A 22,716-nucleotide genomic window follows, 5' to 3' on the forward strand; every position below is an offset into this window, starting at 1 on the left:
AGGGAAAGAAGCAGACCTAACACTACCTCCATTCTGTTGGCGAGATAACAACCAGTTCAAGCTCAATTTTCACCAATCGAGAGACCATTTAGCTCAGTGAACATGTGGACCACATTCTATACATCAAATGACGCATCATCACCAAAGCAAGCTAACGGGAATAAACATGCCAATTGTACCTAAGGATAGCAATCGAGTTAGGTTTTTTGGGTCTGGGGTGGGTTATGGGTTTTTGCCCCGGTCTATTTTGTATTTATTTATTCATATATAATAAATTATTAACAAAAAATTATGATATTATATGTAAATTTTTAAATAATTTTGCACATATCCGACTCTATATATGAAATACAAAAAAAATTAGTTGAATGTATTATTTATATTATATAATTTATTTTTTAGATGAAAAAAACTATGTTAATTTAAATTGATATTACTTATTGAGAAATTAAAAAATTAGATGATTGTTTTGCTTATATTATATATTTCATTGTATATCAAAAATTATGTTAAAGTACCTAAATCTAAAATAATATTATTTATTGAAATAGAAAAAAATACTTGATTATACTTTTTGTATCATATAATTCATTTTAGATCAAAATCTACGTTAAATTAACAAATTTAAAGTGATATTACTTATTAAAATACAAAAAGTCAGTTGAGTATATATTTTGTCCTATATAATTCATTTTAAATTGAAAATTATGTTAAAGTATTTAAATCTAAATTGATATTACTTATTAAAAAAATATTAGCTGAATTTATTCTCTGTATTATATATTTTATTTTAGATTAAATAAAAACTATAATAAATTACTAAATTTAAATTGATACTATTTAATAAAAAAAATAAAAATTTAAATCGAGAGGGGCTAGTCAATCCCGGCCGTTCACATTCTCAGCAGTGTTGCAAAAATAGCTATGCCCAAAATTACATTTAAAATCAGTATCAGAGAGTGGCGTCGCCCGGACTCGAACCGGAGACCTTCAGTGTGTTAGACTGACGTGATAACCAACTACACCACGACACCTTGTTGCTTCTACTGCAATAGTTTCCTAATTTCATTGTTCTTTTAAGACAGTCCCAAGAATACTCAAATTTATAATTTTTAAGAATTAAAAATCATACCCAACCCAAAATTTGTACCATTTGTAATTATTTATAGTAAAATGAGGAGTTGTCGCATGCAGTCCCGTCAACCATATGAAAAAGAAAATATAAGATGAAGAGAACAAATAAAATTTATGTAAAAAAAACAATCGTGCTATGAGATTATGAGAAATAAAGAAGTTCGAAAAAAATGTAGAGTGTAAAAAAAATTATAATTATGGGTTTATTAAACATATAGAAGTTTTGTGTGAAAAAAAATATGGAAAATAAGGTGAGAGAGAAACGTGGAGTAGTGCGTTGAGAGAAAAAGAAATTGTAATTGTGATATCATTAAAAAATATTGAAATTACTATTTTGATCAAATTTTTTTTTGAATGAAGAATGAATTAAACAATAAATTTTGGTATTAAAAAATTGGTACAACAAAATGTTCTCTTTTATAATAATAGTAGCAGCCACATTAGTACGTAGTTTCTGCGCACATAAGTTTTTAAGTGTACGTCAAGACAAATAGAAAAAAAATTCTTCTAATTATAAATGGAGTATAAATTCAATCAAGACAGCAACAGCAGTCGCCGTCGTAATAATTGTTATTGGACAATATTAATTATGAAAATGGGACTATGGTCGAAGTTGATGAGGATTTAGCAGTGGTCGAGAAGAAATTATGTAAGAGATCATTAAGAAAAGTAGCAAAACATAATGTTGATAGTACAAGTTTAAACTTAATTTTCATATTTATAGAAGTATAACTTTCGAACTTAATTTTAATTAAATATAACAAAATTACCACAAATATATAATCAATTGACAAAAAAAGGGTTAAAGTTGTTACCTGATCAAAATAACTCCAAATATCAATGATAATTCGAGAGAGAATTAATATTAGTGGGACAATGAGAGTATAAAAAATTTCGAAAGAAATTTAGAAATTAGAGAGAAAATAAGAAGAATTGAAGAAGATAGTGACATTAAATAGAACAAGAGGAACACATTTCTGTAGAAAAAATTGTAACGATTTTATGAACAGGCATAGAAACATATAAATAATCATTAAAAAGTACGCTTAAATCCTACTTCTAGAATGGTCATTGAGACGGTTTTTGGAGGTTTCTTGGATCTTTGAAATATAGCCATTGATGATAAGTCGGAACGGACTCATAAGAAATAATTTAAAGGAACTGTTCCAATTTGTACCATATTTTGGAGCGATTTTACAAATATATTGCTTCTTAAAAAAACCTCATATTTTGGAATAATTTTTGGCATATTTTATTAAGAGTGCTCAATGACCGTTCCAAATTGTACCTCATTTAGGAATACATTTTCGAACTGTTAGTTTTCGTTCCTAAATCTAATACAGTGTTCCAAATTGAGTTCCAATGATTTTTCGTTACCATTTTGGCACGAAATGTGGAAGTAACTGTTCGTTTGGAACTTAACTTGGGACGATCAGGCTATTCCAAATTTAGAACCCAAAAAAAATGTTCCACATGACGTTATCTTTCCATAACCATTCCTCAAGTGTTCCAAAGACCGTTCCAAGATGGCACGGGCTTTGGGATGGGTTCCCTGACCGTGCCAAATTCCACCTTTTTTTGTAATGTATGCATAAATGTATAAATATATACAATTAAATATGTCCTATTACTACATATTTATAATATAATTATATACATACGTATATGTATAATTCATTAATTTAAAAAATTTAGATATGAACGAAAATAGAGGATAAATTGTTTAATTTTAAAAATTTAAAATAATTTATACAACCGTGATAATTTGTTAATTTATATATATAATCTAGTATCTAAGTTTCATGTAATTAATTTTATATAGAGATTCAATTAAAAAAAGTTAATAAAATAATTTAAGTTTAAATTAAAAATTGGTATAAATGCTAAACAAGATATAGGGTTCATATTATCCATTTGCATAAATAATAATTTAACACCCCTTTTCCATTTTAATAATTACAAAAATACCCTTGAGGGCAATTGTGTCGTTGAAAATTAAATTAAAGTTTGACCTCATCAATATGGGCATTTTTGGGTTATAAAGACTGTCAGGGGTGGTTTTCATAATTTTTAAAAAGGTAAGGGTGATTTGTGTAAAAGGACAATAGAAAAGGGGGTGTGAAGGTAATTATTTCTAATTAATTTAATGACTGTCGAATCATTTTTAAGTATATAAAAGCCGTAGGATATAATTAATTATCTCTAACGTTAAATCTATAAAAGATGAAGGACTTAGATTTAAGCAATTTTAAATAGGCCAAATTGCATAAAATCCTCGTGTTTTAAAAAATTAGTAAAAGATCCCCCTTTAATTTGAAAATAGGCAAAACAACCCCTTATATTTTATAAATTTAGCTCAATCACTCATTAAATATGGCTAACGATGTTAATTTTTGATAAAATAACCGTTATGCCCTTACATATTATATATAATTTTTTTTAATGACTGTTGGATCCTTATTGATTAGATGAGAGCCGTCAAATCTAATCAATTAATTTTAATCATTATATCTTAAATTTATAAGAAAAAAAGAGTTTAAATTTATTAATTTTAAATATATACTATAAAAATAATTTTTTTTTAAAAAAAAACCCCCCCAAATTAATTATTATAATTGAATTAATTTTTGTAATTATTATTAAAATATTAAATTTATTATTTTGTCTGACATATATTAATAGAATTCTTTTTTCTTTTAAATACATATAATAATAATTTGAAATATAAATATCATTTATAAAAAATAATATAATTAATAAAATATCTAACCTAAATAATAATTTAAATTAATTTATAAATTATAATTATTATAATTTCTTAAAATTTATATTCATATACATATCTATTAATTTATAAATTATAATTATTATAATTTCTTAAAATTTATATTCATGTACATATCTAAATTTAAAAATAAAATTTAGTATATTATTCTTTATAATGTAATTTTTATTTTTCTTAATTTTATATTTAATATAAATACGTTTTTATAAGATTTTGAAATAAAAAATAATAATGTATATAAATATGTATAAAAAAATGTAATTTTATTTTTTTGTATTTTTAAAAAACTTTGAAATAAAAATAATGTATTTATTTTTTTGTATTTTTAAAAAACTTTTAAATAAAAAACCAATAATGTATAATTTTTATAATGTAATAAATTCAAATATAATTTATTTAATATTTTTAATTATATAATATTTAAACTAGTTAATAATGTATAATTTTTATAATTCATTAATATCCATATTTGTTAAGATATTTAAATTTTGTATTTATGGTTTAATTTAATTTTTAATTTAAATTATTAAATATTAAAATTTCGTATATTTTTTTGTATTTTTAAACAAAATATATTTGAAAGGAATTTTTTAAGTTTTTAGAAAGATGAAATTGAAAAAAAAAACACTCAAAATAAGCTAAAAATAAGTTTAAAAAATGTCCAAAAACCATTATATTATCATAATAGGGGTATTTTAGTTATAAAAGCAACAAAAAATCATGCAAGGACGTCAAAGCAGTTCCTAAACCACATCAGTCGCACGTGCAATGTATGTTCCGTCAATTCCTAGTGACAAGAATTTTTTCCGCAGGAGTTAACAAAATATGAGGGGGGTTTTGCCTATTTTTAAATTACAGAGATTTTGTTAGCTAATTTAGAAAAACATAAGGGCAAAGAGGAATTTAGCCTTTTAAATACATATTATACATACAATTAATAATTATAAAAAATAAAATTATCATTGGCCCCCAATCTGGGCTACTGTGATTGTGATCGTGGTAGACGAAATTTAGGTGACTATGATAGATTTGGGCCACGATAGTACAATTATTATAAATAATTAATATTTATATCTAATATAAATATCTAAATTTAAAAAGTGAATTATAGTATATTAAATTTTGTAATGTGATATTAATTAAAAAAATTTAATTTAAATTACAAATTTGATATGCTATTTTGTATTTTGATATCTAATAAATATATTTAAAAATAAAATTATTCAACTTTTAGGACAGATAAAAATACAAATCAACTTTAACAAAAAGTAACAAATGAGTTTAATATGTGAAGAAGGATATTTTACTCAATTTTAATTAAAAAAAAGTCAAATTCCTTAAAAAAGAAATAGTATATATCGCACAATGGGTCAAATCTATCTTCCGTTAGTTTATAATAAAAGGAGGATTTTCCGCAGAATTTTTTAAATTATAGAGGATTTTTAGCTTATTTTTATGACACAACGAGTTTTTTTATACATTTTGAAAAACACACAAGAGTAAAATTTATGATGCATAGACATGGTCATGATACAATATAGATACGGTGACACGAAAAATTTAAAAAAATTAAGACACGACATGGCACTGACACAACTATATATAATATATATTTTTTATTATATATATTCTCAATTTCTCATAAAATTAAAATATGCAATATGAAAAATATCAAAATAAAATATAAAAAAAACATGTCCTACATATAAATTCTTAACTAAACGTGCTTAAATTATATACATAATCAGTTTATTTTAAAATATCTACAATAATTTTTTTAAATATATCCAAATTAATTAAATTATCATGACCATCTATCATTTTTTTAGCAATTTCATTCTAAAACTTTTAGTTTGAGAGAAGTAAATTAATTTTTTTCTTTTTTATTAAGTCTAATTTTTTTTTAACGACAATTCAAAATTTTTTAAAATTGTGAAAAAAACCCTAAATGTGTTGCACGCCATGTTCTTTTTTACTTTATATTTTTGAACACTCGAATACTGTCGACACGTGTTTAAATTGTGTTCGTATTTGATACATATTCAATACTACACCGAGTAATTTTTTGATCGGATAAAATGCAATTTGGCCGTAGACATTTCTTAGTCAAATGATGAGTCACTCAAAAATCGACATCCACTTGGAGAAAATGCGCCCATCTTGCAATAGCAAGTGCCCATTACATTATTATCATCATCATTATTTTTATTATTTTTAAAAAGAGTGCCCATTGTATTATCCAAATTGTGCTCTTTTACCAAGTGTATTAGTAGCATCCAGGGACGTATCTAGAAGTAAAAATTTGAAAGGGCCAAAAATTATATTTATACATTAAATTTAAATTTCCAGATTATTTGGGGCAATAAAATAATTTGGAAAATATATATATTTACATATAAAATTAAGTATAATTTTAAAATACATGGTATAAATTCTCCACATTTTTTTAAAATTTTAAGTACAATTTCAAAGGTTATAATTGTTATTTACATCAATAATTTCTCAGGAGCAAAATCTTGTATGATCACCCATTGAGATAAATATATTAGGACTCCCTCGAGGATGTACTTATAATTTTAAACAAAATAAAAAACTATTTATATAATTGAACTTAATTTTATACCACTTGCTTGTAGAATTATCCAAGTTGTGGTCCTTTGCTTATCTATGGGTAAATTACCTCGATATTCTTTGAAATTATTATTGTAATATTATATTGACAACTCCTCAAGAGTAAAAATATACATGTTCACCTATTGAAATAAGTATATCGTGACCTCTTCAGGGATATATTTGTAATTTTATAAATAATAAGGAGGTATCTGTATAATTAGACCTAGCCTTCAATAGTTCAATAATGTCGTGAATTCAACCTAAAGATCAATTAAAGTTAGGGATAATTACATTTATACTCTTAATCTATGGTCTATTTATACGAATCGCCCCATGTCTTCTGTTTAGTCACAAAAATCACTCTTGTCAGTTGAAAAATAGGGATAGTTTGTGCAATAATGTTGACGATTTGGGGGGATGTATGTGTAATTTTTTAAAAAATAGGGGTAATTGATATCAATAATATCGATATTCTGGTAGATGTATATGAAATTATCTAAAAAGCATATATAATTTTTCTTTCTATTAAATCAATTTTTAAATTTATTAAAAAAATAAAAAATTGGGCCACGACGATGGTTGCATTATCGTCGCCCAAAGTACCCTAGGCGACTGTCGTGGTGGTCGCTTGAAATTCTCCTGGGCGGCCGCCCATGGGAATCTAGGTGACTGATGCATCGCGATTGCCCAGCCTCTACGTTGGGGGCGATGTCGCCCCTTTGCTTTAGGCAGTGAGAGGGGGTGGCGGCGAGTGGAAAGGAACTGGTGGCGGGAGGGGAGCCTGGTAGCGGGGGAGGAGGAGGGGGTTAATTTTATTATTTTTTATTTTTTTATAAATAATATTTTATATTTTATAATTATAAATATAATATATATTAAAAATTAATTAAATCTTAATTTTTAATAATTTAGATCTAACGATGAGATGTATTAATTAAATTCTACGGTTGTTTTGCAACAAAAAATCAAACAATCATGAAAAAATAAAATAATATATAATTGATAAGGACATAACGGTCTTTTGACAAAAATATTAACGTCTTTAGCTTCAATTAATGGTGAGGGGTGTGTGTGCTATACTTAAGAAAATAGAGGGATTTTTTTTGTTTATTTTTAAAATACAAGGGGATTTTTAGCTAACTTTTTAAAACACAAAAGTGAGTGTAATATGCAATTTGGCCAAAAATAAAATCGAATTTTTTTTACAAAAAAAGCCCAGGTAGGGGTGCTTCTAACTTTTGGCCTAAAATCGCTTTTCTTAGAAGTTTTAGAAGCAGAAGTTGGTATGCCAAAATAACCTCAAAAATACTTTTTTGAAGCTATAAGCCAAAAAACGTTTTTTAGAAGCTCATGCAAACACTCCAACTATCTATCTATTCTATATGAAAATTTCATTCACACCAATTTTTTATGTCGATAATATTTCTAAATTAATTTTATTTTTTATTTATTTGTTTATTTTTTATTTTTAAATGTGATGTATTGGTTTATATATCTTATTCTTATTTATAATATATTTTAAAGCGTAAACAGTTATTTATTATATGCAAACAGGGATGACATGTCATAACCACTAGTATTAATAAAAAAAAATCCTATTTTTACTCAAAAAGAACGATTATTTACACCGCGATACATTTTTTCAAATTACCAAAAATATCCCTTATGTAATTTTCAATCACTCATACTTAAATTCTTATTCTCATATCTATACCATTTATCTATACTAATACAAAAAAAAATATATATATTTTTCACTTACAAACAACGATTTGTGATACCGTAATACCAAATCTTTTGTGTCGATAATATCTATAAGTTAATATTTTTATTCACTTATTTATTTTTTTAAATGCGATATGTCGGTTTATACATTTTATTCTTACGCATAATATTTTAAAGTATATAAAAGATTATTTATTATATTCATGCAGGGATGCGTGCCAAAATGGCTAGTAAAGAAAAATGCCCTCCACACTCATAAATGACAGTTAATAACATCACCGCACTAACTTTTTTGAAATGCCATAACCGTCCTTCAACTGGTAAGATAATTAACTTATTAATTTTTTAAATTTACACAAACTCATAAATTAGTTTTTTTTTAATATAATGTACTAGTTTATATTTTATTTTTATATAATATATTTTAAAGCGTGAACAACGTGCCACAACGGCTAGTTATAACAAAGGATAAATCTATTGCAATACCAACTTCTAAATATTCAAATTTATACTTTAATTTCAATTTTTTTAATAAAATTTAATTATAATAACAATTTCAATATTTTTTAATAAACCCGTATTACAACTTCTTTCTCTCCTCCCTCACTATTCTCTGAACAACTTACCGCAACCTTTATCATTTTATTATTTTTTGTTTGTTTAACTAATATATATATTTTCAAAAAATAAAAATTATATTATTTAAGCTTTAAATCAATTGCACACACGAAGAGTATGCTACAAATTACTAATATAAATAAAGACATAGAAAATTAGTTAATATTCGAAAGTGTAAATTCCATCAACACCATTTGAAATTAGGTCTAATTATACAAACACATGAGGCCTTTTGAAAAATTATATGTCACCCCATGCCGTTGTAATTGTAATTTATATTAGTACCCCATCGGGTGCAAAACTTACACAAGTACCATCTAGAAAAAAATACATTATTCTCTAAAAAAATAATAATAATAAAATTACATCGACAAGCCCTCAAGGGTGTATTTTTAAATTTGAAAAGAATATGAGGTGCTTGTGTAATTATATATAATTTCAGTGGATGTTGAGGTAATTTACCAAACAAAAAATACATATGTACATATGCATTTTGTAAATTTGATATCAATATATTAATAAATTGAATAATACGTTGATTCGATTAATACATTAATATAATTAGGGATAATTACACCACTTTTTAATGAGATTTGGTGTAATTACACGTCGGCTCCATGTGGTTTGAAAAATCACATCTAGTACCCCTAACGTCTATTTCCTTCTAATAATTAATAGATATCCTCGTAACTCAAAATTCACCGAATTTTTTTTATATTAACAAAAAAATTGAATGAAAATTCATATTTACCCGCAATTGACTGACTTGTGGTCAAACGTTTTTTTTTTTTTCTGATTAAACCACCCTTATATATTTTCTCACACTAATGCATGTGAGGAGATATGTTTTTACTCTTGTAAGGATAGTTTGGTCAACATAGATTTATTTGATCTACAATCTGTCAATAATAGTTAATTGGGGGTAAATATAATTTTTTCATTCTTTTTTTTTTTTTTTTTTTTCAAATATCATAAATTTGGTGAATCTTGATTAATGAAGGGATATATTTGTTAGAGAAAAACGTCAAAGATATCAAATATAATTTTTCACACTATAAGAATTTATGTATAATCACACCAAAATCTTAAAATAAAACGATATAATTATCCTCTATAACTAAGAATAATAAAATAAATTATAATAAAATTACATCAAACTAAATAATTACCTACGCATTTAGTGGGACTTAAACTCATCACTTCAAATTAGTTCACAAACCACAAATTTAACCACTATGATAAGACATATCACATAAAATATTTTAATGAGTTCAAAAGTAAATAAATGTTTTTGAATGCTATAGTAGTTATATACATATAAAATATACAAAATTTTGTAACAATTATAATATATGTACATTTACATATAATACTCTACGAAGAATATAAAGTTTTCTATACTCGAAATGATTATAATTTAAAATAATAGTAAATCGATACTATAGTCAAATAAAATAAATGATAAAATTTTGACCATAACTAATTAATTATATATATATATATATATTATATTTTTGCTATGCCCAAAAAGATATTTGTTATGATTTAATTATGAGTAATGTTTTAAATTCGCTTGTAAAAACAAGTATTCTTTATTAATTATCAGACACAAACATTATGTTTGGTTTTGATTTTGGCTCATCTTTGAGATGGGCCAAAACATATACCATGTTTGACTTGTTTTATTTTGCAAGTTTTAGGTATATTTTGCATTATTTTAAAATAGTATTTTGATTAATTTTTTATCCAAAAAATACAACTAATTATATGTATTTTCATACATATACATATAAATATATATAAAAGAGACATAATTTGACAATGAACATTATTTTTTGCCTACCCACTATCCAACATCAAACATATCATATTTATTTTATATTATCTCTAAAAACAAATCCAAATATACATACTATCTCTAACTTATATTTATTTATCTTTGTTTTTTTCTTTTTATCTCCACAAAACACTCCAAAACAAGTTAAAAACGAAACCAAACATTATGAAAATCTTTGAAAGAGAAATCTGTGGTTAAAACATGTGGGTTTGATGTATCAATCAAACATAGGCTTAAGCATTTCAATTATCATAGAAAAAGGAAAAAGACAAGAAAAAGGGGAAGGTCTTAATCATTTCCTTATAAACGAGAGTCAGTCCCACAGCTTCAACGATGCATGCTTTCCCTCCACAGCTGTGTCCACCTTTCCACCACTGACAAGAAGGCAATGTCCGCCCCCACGTCCCCCTCCCACCATATCCACATCTCCCCCCATGCCACCACCACCACCAATCTCCGCCGCATTCTTCAATGGAAAGGCGTCAGACCACTGCCCCTTTTCATCTGCGTCACCCTGGGCCTCATACTCCGCTTCGCTGTCCCGAAACCCCGTGCGGTCGCTCCCAATGCTTGGTCTCTCCTTGCCATCTTCATTGCTACCGTCGCCGGACTCATTCTCAGCCCTTTGCCCGTCGGTGCTTGGGCGTTCGTCTGCCTTACGCTCACCGTAGTCACCAAGACCCTCACCTTCGCCGCCGCCTTCTCCGCCTTCACCAACGAGGTTATATGGCTGATCGTTGTCTCGTTCTTCTTCTCCAGAGGGTTTGTGAAGACGGGGCTTGGGGATAGGGTTGCCATGTTTTTTGTCAGGTGGCTTGGGAAGAGTACATTGGGTTTGTCTTATGGGCTGGTTTTGGGGGAGCTTGCCATTTCTCCAGGTATGCCGAGCTCTACGGCGAGAGCTGGTGGGATTTTCGTGCCCATTATTAAGTCTTTGGCTTTGAGTGCTGAAAGTAAGCCTAAGGATCCATCGTCTAGGAAGCTTGGAGCTTATCTAATTCAATCCCAGAATCAGGTAATTTAATTTCTGACTATTTTATTTTTTTGCTGGACGCAAATCGAGATAATTTTGTCTGTTTTGTGGGTTTTATGTGGTTAGCATGTGGTGATTGCAATATGAAATGTTCTATTATATGCGGGGTATTTATGTAATGGAAAAATTTGAATCTTGAACTGGAGAAGATCGTGAAAAGTTTCAGGCGGTCGCACTGAAGTGTCTGCAGCTAACGTTGGCATATAAGTTGGATTGTTTGTGGGTTGTTTGTGTGTATGCGCCTGTGCCAAGATGCAATAATTGCTATAAATTAATGTTTATGAAATGATTAGCGTGAAATTGGAGCCAATAAACAGTTTCAGGATCTCTTTCTTAAAAGAATGATGATCTCTTAGTAACTCGAGGAATTTGTGACTTCCGTTTGGTCCCCATTCACGTTGAAAATCATTACAGCATCAATATTATTAGCCGAAGGGTATAACCAGTCTAGTAAACAGGGGAGTGTTTAAGTTCGGGTTGAATCTATCATCGAGTTTTAAATTGGGTAGAGTTGGGTTTGATTATTAGAAGAATCGAGTTTGAACTCTCCTTTTTAATTGAATAGTTTTATGTCATTACATATATGTTTTTATTGTTTAACTAAATAAGCTGAGTTTGAGCTGTGCCTCAAAACTTATTGAATCTAAAAAGGGTTTTTGGAATTAATTTTTACACTTAACAAACCGATCTCTGAATGAACTTTGAATGATCAATCTCAAGTATCGAGTAGTTTGGCTCCTTTCTCATCCCTATTAGCTCAAGCATTTGAAGATGCACTTAGCAATAGGATGGAAGCATTTTATATAGTATGACATATTTGACATAAATAAATTCAGAAAAAAGGTTTTTACAGACCCTGCTGTGAGTTCCAGTAAAATACTTTATCATGGAAATGGAGATTTTAAATATTTCTATATATGCGGTCAAGAATTGAGACAAAAAGAGCATTATTTATTTTTAAATGGTCACATGCCTCTGACAACAACTTAACAGCAAGAATATTTTCTTCATATTAGTGGTGAAAACCTGTGGTAAATGCATCAGATTTATCAAACTGTTAAATTAGTTGCTTAAGTTTCATATGAAAAATTACTCAGCAGAAAATAGAATGTGTATTTCCTTCTAAAGGAGAATGTTATTGTAGAATGCTCATATATAGTACTATCTTTGACATGGATATTTAAGGAGCACTTTTAATAGGTATAATTGGAGTCTACGTAAACCAGATTGGCAAGTAAGGCAAATGATAAAGAGATTGTTCTTGAGTTGTTGAATGGTGTAGAAAACGTCCTATTTTACTCAACCAAACGATAACACAGTCTGAACTGATTTGGGTTCTTTAGCTTGATCTAGAAAAACGTGGAAGGTTGGAAACAAGACACATGTTTGTCTGAAAATATGATCTATCAAGCCTTGTCCAGGTTGCCATTTGAGCTTGAGTGAAAAACAATAATGGTCAAGATCCACTGATTGGTCTTGGTGAGGGATATTTCTTTCATAAAATATTTTATTTCTTGGTGTGCTTTTTGTCTTTTTAGCTGTTTTCCAAAGGGCTAGAAGAAATGTTCTTGCGCAACTTTTCAGCTATTTTTTTGACAGATAAAACTTACGGGGCTTCTTATATAATATTCTTTTAGAAATACCTCAATAACTCATTAGAAGTCATAACTCATAGCTCTAGGATTTGTTGAGCCCTTACTGCAGTTATAACCATAAAAGCTTGGGCTTGGTAGCTCATTTATTAACTCACTAGCTGAGTTGATTCTTAGCTCCCTCCTCGGCTTACAACCGCTATAAAAGCAGTGGCGCCTTACCTTATTTCTCTCTTTGATCGGCTTAGGACGTTGCGCAACTTGTTTGTTTTTTAAGCTTCAAAGGTTGGTAGAAACCTAATTTAAGCTAGAGTTTGAGAGCAGCTAGCTTAAACTGCCATATGTTCTATTTGCATATGTGACCATGGAAACTAGTAGGCATGCAAGATAAGCCACACGAGCTGGCTCGACAGGAGCAGCTTGAGCCCAAGCATTTGTTCCGCCTCCCGAGCTTTTCTCTATTTATTTTTATTTTATTTTTATGTATTTTTATATATCTAATAGGATAATTACACTTCCCTTCCCTGATGTTAGGTGTAATTATACGTAAATCCCTTATGGTTCGAAAAATTACATCTAACACCATGAGGTTTGCTTTCGTTTAACAAATAAGTCCATCCGATACCCAAAATTCACCGATTACTAACAGCGGGATTCATTTGTTAGATGGAAGAAAATTTCAGGTGTGCTAGAAGTAATTTCCCAAACCACAAGGGATTTATGTGTAATTGTACCAAATCTCAGGGGAGAGGAGTGTAATTATCCTTAATAACAATGATGGTTGAACAATTTTACTTATTGCTTGATGTATATATATATATATGTATATCTACATGAGATCAACCACTTCTTGGTTTCTTCTTTTTTTAAAAAATTCTCTTTTTTTTTTTTGCATAGTTGAAAGATATAAAAATTTAAATTTCCATTACCATATTTTAAAAATATATTTTCATGACCATCCTCATTTTACTTTTTCAAAATAGCTTATGTTTATCTATTTTATTAAAATTAATATATTATATAATTCAATTAAAAAAATCTTTATTTAGACAAATATATATTCAAAATGGCCTACTATAAGTATTATTGAATTCTTTTAATAATTTATTAATATTTCTTGATTTTGTAAATATATAACTATACAAAAGTATGTGTAAGTTATTACATAATTTTATATATATTTTCTCTATTTTTACTAAAGTTACTAATAAACTAATATTAGATATATAAAAAGAATATTATGAAGTCATATATCCATAACATTAGATTAAAATATTATAACATGTGTTTTTTAACACTTTTTATAATTAATAATTAATATTAAATATTTGCAATAATTATCTTTATTAAAAAAAATAAAAAGGCACCTCGAGCTCGAGCTCGAACTTGTCCTGTGAACAATGAGCTCCAGCTCGTGAGCTTGGTTTGCAAGCTCGAGCTTGAAATTTTGGCTAAGCTTGGCTTGTTTGCACCCTTAGAAACTAGATTAGCCAACACCTTAGGAAAGTCGTGGCCAGTCCCAGTTGCCTATTTACAAATCGTAAACACTGACATCTATACTAAATGAGACGGCTATGGTTGGTATCAAATAGGCTAGGAAAGTAAAAATTGGGAGGCTTGAGGAATACTGCTAGTTAGTCAATCTGAGTCCAATTAGTACATTGGGTGATCAAGGTGGCTCCATAAAGGAAGACTAGAAGGAGCTAAATATCTTTATGAATCATGATTGAAATAGGTATAGATAAGCAAGAAGGATTATAGGTAATTGACTTGAGGCTTCAAGCCACCCCCCTCCCACTATCTCACGAGGTGCCTTCCGCAATGCAGGAAAAGGGACACCGTGTGGCTAGCAGTCCACAGCAAATGACTACTTCCTCTAATAGCAACACAACAACAGAACTCCCGTTGACACTAGCACAGTGCGTGACAGGAATAAAAACACACAACAGTAAGCAAGGTGCAGTAGGAAAGCAATAAATTGAACGGGGGATTCAGAATGTGGATTTCATTAAATAGCAAATTGCAGATACATTGTATAAACGATACTAGCGCAAAGGGATCGCCTTGAGGGGGACACTAGCATGCAACATTACACCAAGCTTTGAGAACTCGTTTCCCCTTATAATAGTCTTAAAAAGATTTTTCCTATTGACAACAGTAGATACAAAAAAGATCGAACATCGCACCTTAGGAGGCATAACGTCCCCTGAGCAAATAAAAGTATTTACAAGCGTACAACATGTACAAGACAAAAGACCTACGCCTAAAACTCTACGATTGCGGAAGTCCAGCGTCTATCGGCGAAGGTTGTTGGTCGGCCTTGTTGAGCGGTTGCGTGGCCAAATGTACGTCAAGGGCGCGGAGTGCACGGGAGGCCCTTGACACACTGGGAGATCACTCACTTTGAGCTCTCTTCTCTCTTTAGGGAGAGGAATCCACTTCCCTCAGTTATGTCCTTGACCCTCACGCTTTTATGTGCTTTTGGGCCCTGGACTAGGAATCTATAAATGGCTTCCACTTCCTTGTCTACTGAATGCAATTGCCTTAGCTTCTAGTTAGTAAAGCTGAGGGACAATGCTGTAATATAATCAAACTTCTCGTGGGTGTGTGTAATTATCCCCTTAACTAAAACAAATAAATGAGATAATACTACTAAAGTTCTTCTAGGTGGTATCTCATTGCAAGTAATGAAGTACGTTATCAGCTAGTGAAGTAACTAAAATTTCATTTTTAAATTATGTTTTGATTCATTGGACGTTAGAAACGTTTGAGAACATTATAAAAAATTATAAAATTAAAGAAGCATGTAGAATAATTGAAAATGAAAAAGACATTAGATTGTTCATCCAATTTAAGCATATCAACTGTAGCTTTATATTATTCTTAACCAACCTGCTCATTGATTTTCTTGTACTATGATTGTTAATTATTTAAAATTATTATGTGAGACAGCGTCACTATTAAATTAATATTGTTTGCAATTGAAAAGAGTAGCGAAGCTTGAATTTTGAAATTCCCACTTTTTATACTTTTATTTTGAAAAAATAACTCTAGATTATTTCTTAAAAGATAATACATTTGCTGTTATATATATTAGGTAGGTTATTTTGATATATAAAAAAATTTTGATAGAATTTTTTATGAAAAAGTACAATAGTAGAGGTCTTTGCCGAATATCAAAACCTAAAGGGAAGTGGATGCTAAAAATTGAAATGTAGAGGGAGGTGGATGCAAAATATCCCATCTTTTTCATGCTTCTCATATCAACTTTTTCACAAGGTAGGTTCTCCATGTTTTACTCTAAATCAATACTAAAGCTTCCCAACTGAATTCCTGCACTTCAAATTACAGTACAAGCATTTGATATTGTTTATGACATTTGATCCTGCACTTCAAATTCCTGCACTTCAAATTACGATGGGGAGTTTATGACATTTGATCCATCATATTGCAAAAATGAATATTGTTTTTTGGTTTTGTTGTCGACCAATTCCATTTTGTATTTATAAGTTTTAGAGAGAAGCGTTAGCCAACATTACATTTTGCACTTAGCTGCTGGGGATCTAACTTTTGGCATGCTTTATCACCGAGGGGCAAAAATTATAACTTCTACAATGTTTTCAGGTTCTCTTGTATAGTTAAATGGTGATTGTCTACTGTAATTGTAGGAAATTTTATCCTAAAAGAGAACTTGAATGGTTGTGGACGTAGTCCAACCATGTGAAATTTGACTATTCATGCTTTCATGTTTCCTTCTTGTTTTTACACACATTTAGCAATCCACCCTGTAATTCACTAAAACTCTGTAGTTGATCATTTCACTTGCTAATGTGTACCAGTGCAACAATAGCACGAGTGCTTTCTTTCTGACGGCTGCAGCTCAGAACCTGTTGTGTATCAAATTGGCAGAAAGCCTTGGGGTCAAAATCCCAAATCAGTGGGTCACTTGGCTCAAGGTCTCTTGCTTACCTGCTTTGATATCTGTTTTGGCAACTCCAGTTATTTTATACAAGATATTTCCACCTGAAATGAAGACCACTCCAGATGCTCCAGCCATGGCCAAAAGGAAATTGGAGCAGATGGGTCCCATCAAGAGGGACGAGTGGGTCATGATAGGAACCTTGCTTCTAACAGTTGCATTATGGGTTGCAGGGTAGGTGGAAATGCTGATCCTTATTAAATTTTAATGATTGTTCATCATGTTAAACCTCCATAATTAACTAGGTTAAGTTGTTGAGTCCTTGAGCATCAGCATAAATATCTTCATCACTGATAGATGCTTTAAACTAATTACATATGTGTTATAAGCATTCCATAGGAACAATTACATTATAAAAACCATGTCATCGTTTGAATTAACAAGCTGATACCTCTATTGTCATGTTGCCATTAATACGGGAGGCAATTCAATCATTCAAATAATACGGGGTGGTTTCTGTAATATGACCATAGTTGAGGGTATCGGAATCCTATTTTTCGATAAACCATTAGAACTGTTGAACATATAACAAAATGATCGGGGTTTCGCAGAAATTTCCAACTATACCTGATTTGAAATAAATTATAGTTATTATTAGTATTGTGCTCCTATAATATCATTTTAGAAACGGTTCAATCTTCAATATCACTGAACAGATTTATCACTGTGTATCAGTTAGGTGCAAGGAATTAATTCAATGGGTGATTCATATTTGAAATGAACTTCAGATACTATAAAATCAAGAAGACAATTTGGACAGCATACTTTACCTCTGAAATAAGTAGAAATTAGGCAAAGAATCTGTGGTTATTTAGTGTGAAAACTTTATGCACTTCGACTGAGGAGAAACACTGGAGATCATTTCACATTATCTATACATTTCTAGGAGACGTGGTTTCATCTTTTATCATCCAGAAAAGTGAAATCAAATTTGAATCAATATGTTTGTGCCATTATAGGAATCACTAGTTACTCATACTCTTGTAGTTACGTCTTATTCTGTTTATGTATAAACATAACTCTAGTTTGTGCACAGAGAAGCTCTGGACATGGCTAGCGTTGTTGCTGCAATGTTAGGTTTATCAGTTCTTCTGCTGTTTGGAGTTCTTGATTGGGATGATTGCTTAGGCGAGAAACAAGCATGGGATACTTTGGCTTGGTTTGGGGTTCTAGTTGGGATGGCTACACAATTAACGGCTCTTGGTGTTATACCCTGGATGTCTAAATGTGTTGCCAACTTTCTTAAATCTCTTTCACTTAGCTGGTTTGGGGCATTTAGCATCCTTCAGATATCATACTTCTTCATCCATTATTTATTTGCTAGTCAGACTGCACATGTTGGAGCTCTCTACTCGGCATTTCTTGGTATGCACTTGGCATCCAAAGTTCCTGGTTTGTTGGCTGCATTGGCTCTGGCATACAACACAAATCTTTTTGGTGCAATAACACATTATAGCAGTGGTCAAGCGGCAGTCTACTATGGAGGTGTGTTTTTTTTCCTTGCCTACAAAATTTTCACATGTTGGGTCTTTTCGGATCTTCTGGCCGGGATCTAGTAGTCGAAATATACTTTACCTTGTTTATTTTAAGAATAAAATGATTGGAGAGATCGTGTTCCAGAGCATTTCCTATTTTATCCAACAACAGCAAGATTTTTGCTGATCAAATGCTTTAACAGTGTATAATCAGATAAATGAGATAAGTAGATTTGACATAATCAGTAGTAAAGGATGATGATCAACATACCTACTTTATTTAATGATTTTTAAAATTCCTCATTTATAAACATACCTGTTGGATAAGTATCACCTGTGACGATGCAATCTGCATCAAAGTTTGTACATGTTGCTTCTAGTCAAGGACAATGAAGCCCTTGAACTGCTCCACAAACTGATTTATGTTCTTATGAAGCTTTGATTGATTTTAGTAATTTCTTCTATGGCTGCAAGCTATATTTTGATGTTAAATAGTGATAAAAGATAAGCACTATATCAGCACAAAGAACAAACTATGATTTTTGAATTCATTAATATTCCTAATATGTAATGAGCTCCATTAGAAGCGTGTCTTTGCAATATGTGATTTCTTTTTTTATGTATGTGCTTAATGCCAGATGAAGGATATCGTAACTTCATAATAACACGTAGGTCTTTAACCTTTTCTGTTTACAGAGCACTTAATTATATATGCAAGATCACTCCTTTTCCTATGAACCAACAAATGTAATCTGTAGGGAAGAATATATATGCATTTGATATCATGATTTACCTTTAACCATATATATATATATATATTCATTATTCGTGGATATCTAGTTATGATCTCATATCCATCTTCATTCTCAATACTTCTTGGTATACAGCTGGCTATGTAGACCTTCGTGATGTCTTTAAATTGGGGATAGCAATGGCTTTGATAAACATTGTGATATGGGCATTAGTAGGAGCGGCATGGTGGAAAATTTTAGGCCTTTATTGAGATCGATAATTGCAGGTCAGTGTTCTTGCTTTGTTCTTTTCTATACATTGATTGTCCGAAGCGAATATGATAAGATATCTATCGTATATTTATAATGAGTGTTCTCTCTAATGAATCTTAGGTCCATGAACCATAAGAACTCGTTCAACTCATAGTATGACTTTACATTTTCACAGCAGGAACAAGGACATCCATTTAAAAGAGTTAAAAACTTAGATTTTTCATCCATTTCTCTGCTTTTCACTTCATTCTGAATGAAATTCTATATTTCTGCTCAAAACAGACAAACAAAAATTAAGTAGCTGCTACTTGGAAACGCTTGTAATCTCGGTGCTGTTTACATAGTATAAAGCATTACTGCCGGGAGCATAAGAACAAAGTTATTTATATTACGTTTGTGTATTAAATTGTCGATTGGAATCATGGTATTTCTGGGAAAAACTCGATATCTTGTGTTGATTGTTTTATCGACCTATGAAGGAGCGTAACTCTGATGTGCCTTAACCTTACACCTAGGGAGCCTGAGGTAGGTGTGAAGGATAATGAGGGAAAAGTTCATTACTTTCGCTCAAATACAATCAATGCAATGCATCGTTATAAATGATAGGCTTCACAAATACCTTATATTTCTTGCAACATAATTTAGGATGTTAAGAAATCTCTATCAACGAACAAAAATATCGGAAATTTCGAGAGTCTTTGCTGCTGCTCTGGATCTATGCATGTTGCATAATTGGGAGAATCAGAAACATAATTGTTGGGGAATTGACAACTACTTATCCGAATTAAACACAAACTTACAATAGATGATTCGTACTGTTATTTATCAAACTTTGAAGAACTGCTTTAGGTATATATATATACATAATATCATAGAAGAATATCAGCATTTTTCTAATAATATTTACTAAATAACAGTAACTGTACAAAAATGAGGTTGACAACATAACTCAAGCACAAATATCGAACATTGTTTGTTTTCATACATGTGTATTAAGGTGCATTAGTTGAACAATGTCTGTCAAGAACATAGGCTGACAAGTACTCATGCAAAATCCTATGTAGTTTGCTCTAAATTCTTGCAGAATGAATCCATAACTGGTTTTCAATACACCTCATGATCTGGTTTCTTTCATCTTCACAGGAAACTCAACACTGTCCATTGTTTTCTTGGCTTCTGGAATGGGTAGACTAACGGCAAAAATCTCCAGTCCAGAGTTCTACATAGTTGATCAAGCAGGATGTTCTTCCAATATACTGGTAAAAATTGTTGTTGCTTACTGATATATACACATATATGAAAAATATAGCAATTTTATTCAGGCCTGACAAAGAAAAAATGCCCGATTCTAATATAAAAATGTGTATATATATAAATTTTATTCAGTACTAGTTGGAATTCTTAACTTTTCAATGCAAGAGATTAGCTTCTTGAGTCGACAAAAATCAGCATCTGTGATATCTGTCGTGTTCCTATATATACATGTCATGTGTACAAAAAATCAGTATTTATTTTATTTAAAGAAAAATTTATTTAGATGGCCTATATATATATATATATTAAAACAATTGAAGATGAACTCTAATCTGGTGTTTATGTCAGTTTCTTGATTGAATGAAAACATTTGATTATTGTTCTTATGATAATCTATTTAAACATCTTTTAGAACAGGAAACACCTGTTTTTCCATCACTGAAGAGGTGACAAAAAACTTGCAATAAAAAAACCAAAAGAAGGGAGTTGGAAAAAGCAAAGTGTTGAATGTTGATTCAAGCCGCACAATGGGCTGGGTTGAGATAATTCAACTCAGGATTGGATTGAACTAATTAAAAAAATGGGTTCATTCGGCTTGGGCACGTTTGGGATTGGGTTGGTACTAGGAATCAATACCTAGGACTAGCCTAGCCAGTGGCCCAGGACCACCTGATCTTGGGACGGGCCTGTTGGGCCTTTTTTAAATTCATTATATATATCCTTAACTATTATTTTTCTATATATAATTTTTTTTGTGATTTAATTTATTATTTATTTATTTCTCAAGACAATTATAAATTTAAGTAATTATTTATAAAAAAATCTCAATATTATAAAAAAAAAATTAAACAAGCATATTCAGGCCTGATGTGGGTTTGGTTCGGGCCTCAATCGGTCCGGTTTATGAGTTGGGTTTTAGTTCAAAATGGACCCAATTGGGGCCCAGAGATTCAGGACCATCTCAAGATAGCCCATAAATAGTAGTGGGTTAGTCTTTGGTCGAATTTTTTCAAGCTGTTCCGTGTTAGTTATGGACCAACCTAACCAACTATGCACCTTGAATGTTGATGAAGATTTCTACCTTCACTCACCTTTCAACTCAACTTTTGGAAAGCATCCACAACATGGAGAAGGCAAAGCAAAAGGGAAAAGTTGCCTACCATTCCCCCCCCCCCCCCCCCCAAATTTAGTTGATTGGTGACTTTTACTTGAAACTGATCTTAAGCAACTGCGGCTGTGGAATAATTTTTTGAATCACGTAAACTTTTGGGTCCGGCAAATTAGATTTTTCTTGGTGTTTAATGCACACGTTCACAATTTGATTAAAATTAATTCGAACAATTATTGCAGACATGCTCCATTCCAATTTGATTTATCTAGTGTTTGTAGATACAGAGCCTCAGATAAAAAATTTGAAAGTTAGACTTATGTGAAAATTTTATCTGGTATATTCATATATATATTTTTTGGTATGTAATTTCACATTATTTCTCCTAAAAGTAGGGTTAAGTTAGTGGAGAGAGTAATGAAGGTTTCATATGATGACGGCTGGAAAAAGATGGACTTTTTTTTTTTTTTAATTCATTTTAGACTGTTGTTTCTTTAATTAATAGTTTACAATTTACTGGCATCTTGAATTAGAGTAATGTCTCCATAAAACAACTATT

At 30.2% G+C, this 22,716-nt stretch overlaps 1 protein-coding gene and 1 non-coding gene across 2 annotated transcripts; one reads left to right on the top strand and one right to left on the bottom strand.

Moving 5' to 3' along the window:
* TRNAV-AAC lies at positions 961-1,034 on the bottom strand. The gene has a single exon. It is a non-coding gene; the product is annotated as a tRNA-Val (tRNA).
* LOC105178279 (dicarboxylate transporter 2.1, chloroplastic) lies at positions 10,990-21,186 on the top strand. Its single transcript, XM_011101727.2, has 5 exons — positions 10,990-11,727; positions 17,177-17,490; positions 18,353-18,801; positions 19,679-19,809; positions 20,939-21,186. Exons 1-4 carry the CDS (start codon positions 11,050-11,052, stop codon positions 19,792-19,794), a joined length of 1,557 nt encoding a protein of 518 aa, XP_011100029.1. The 5' UTR covers positions 10,990-11,049; the 3' UTR covers positions 19,795-19,809; positions 20,939-21,186.

This window comes from Sesamum indicum, linkage group LG15 (genome assembly GCF_000512975.1).
Source record: "Sesamum indicum cultivar Zhongzhi No. 13 linkage group LG15, S_indicum_v1.0, whole genome shotgun sequence".
Lineage (NCBI taxonomy): Eukaryota > Viridiplantae > Streptophyta > Magnoliopsida > Lamiales > Pedaliaceae > Sesamum > Sesamum indicum.

What these genes read in the sequence shown, in the direction of transcription:
- LOC105178279 (XM_011101727.2), top strand. Translation starts at nt 11,050, where the DNA reads ATGCTTTCCCTCCACAGCTGTGTCCACCTTTCCACCACTGACAAGAAG. An exon ending in TAATTCAATCCCAGAATCAG is followed by an intron (nt 11,728 to 17,176) that starts GTAATTTAATTT and finishes AATGTGTACCAG; the next exon opens with TGCAACAATAGCACGAGTGC. An exon ending in AGCGGCAGTCTACTATGGAG is followed by an intron (nt 18,802 to 19,678) that starts GTGTGTTTTTTT and finishes CTTGGTATACAG; the next exon opens with CTGGCTATGTAGACCTTCGT.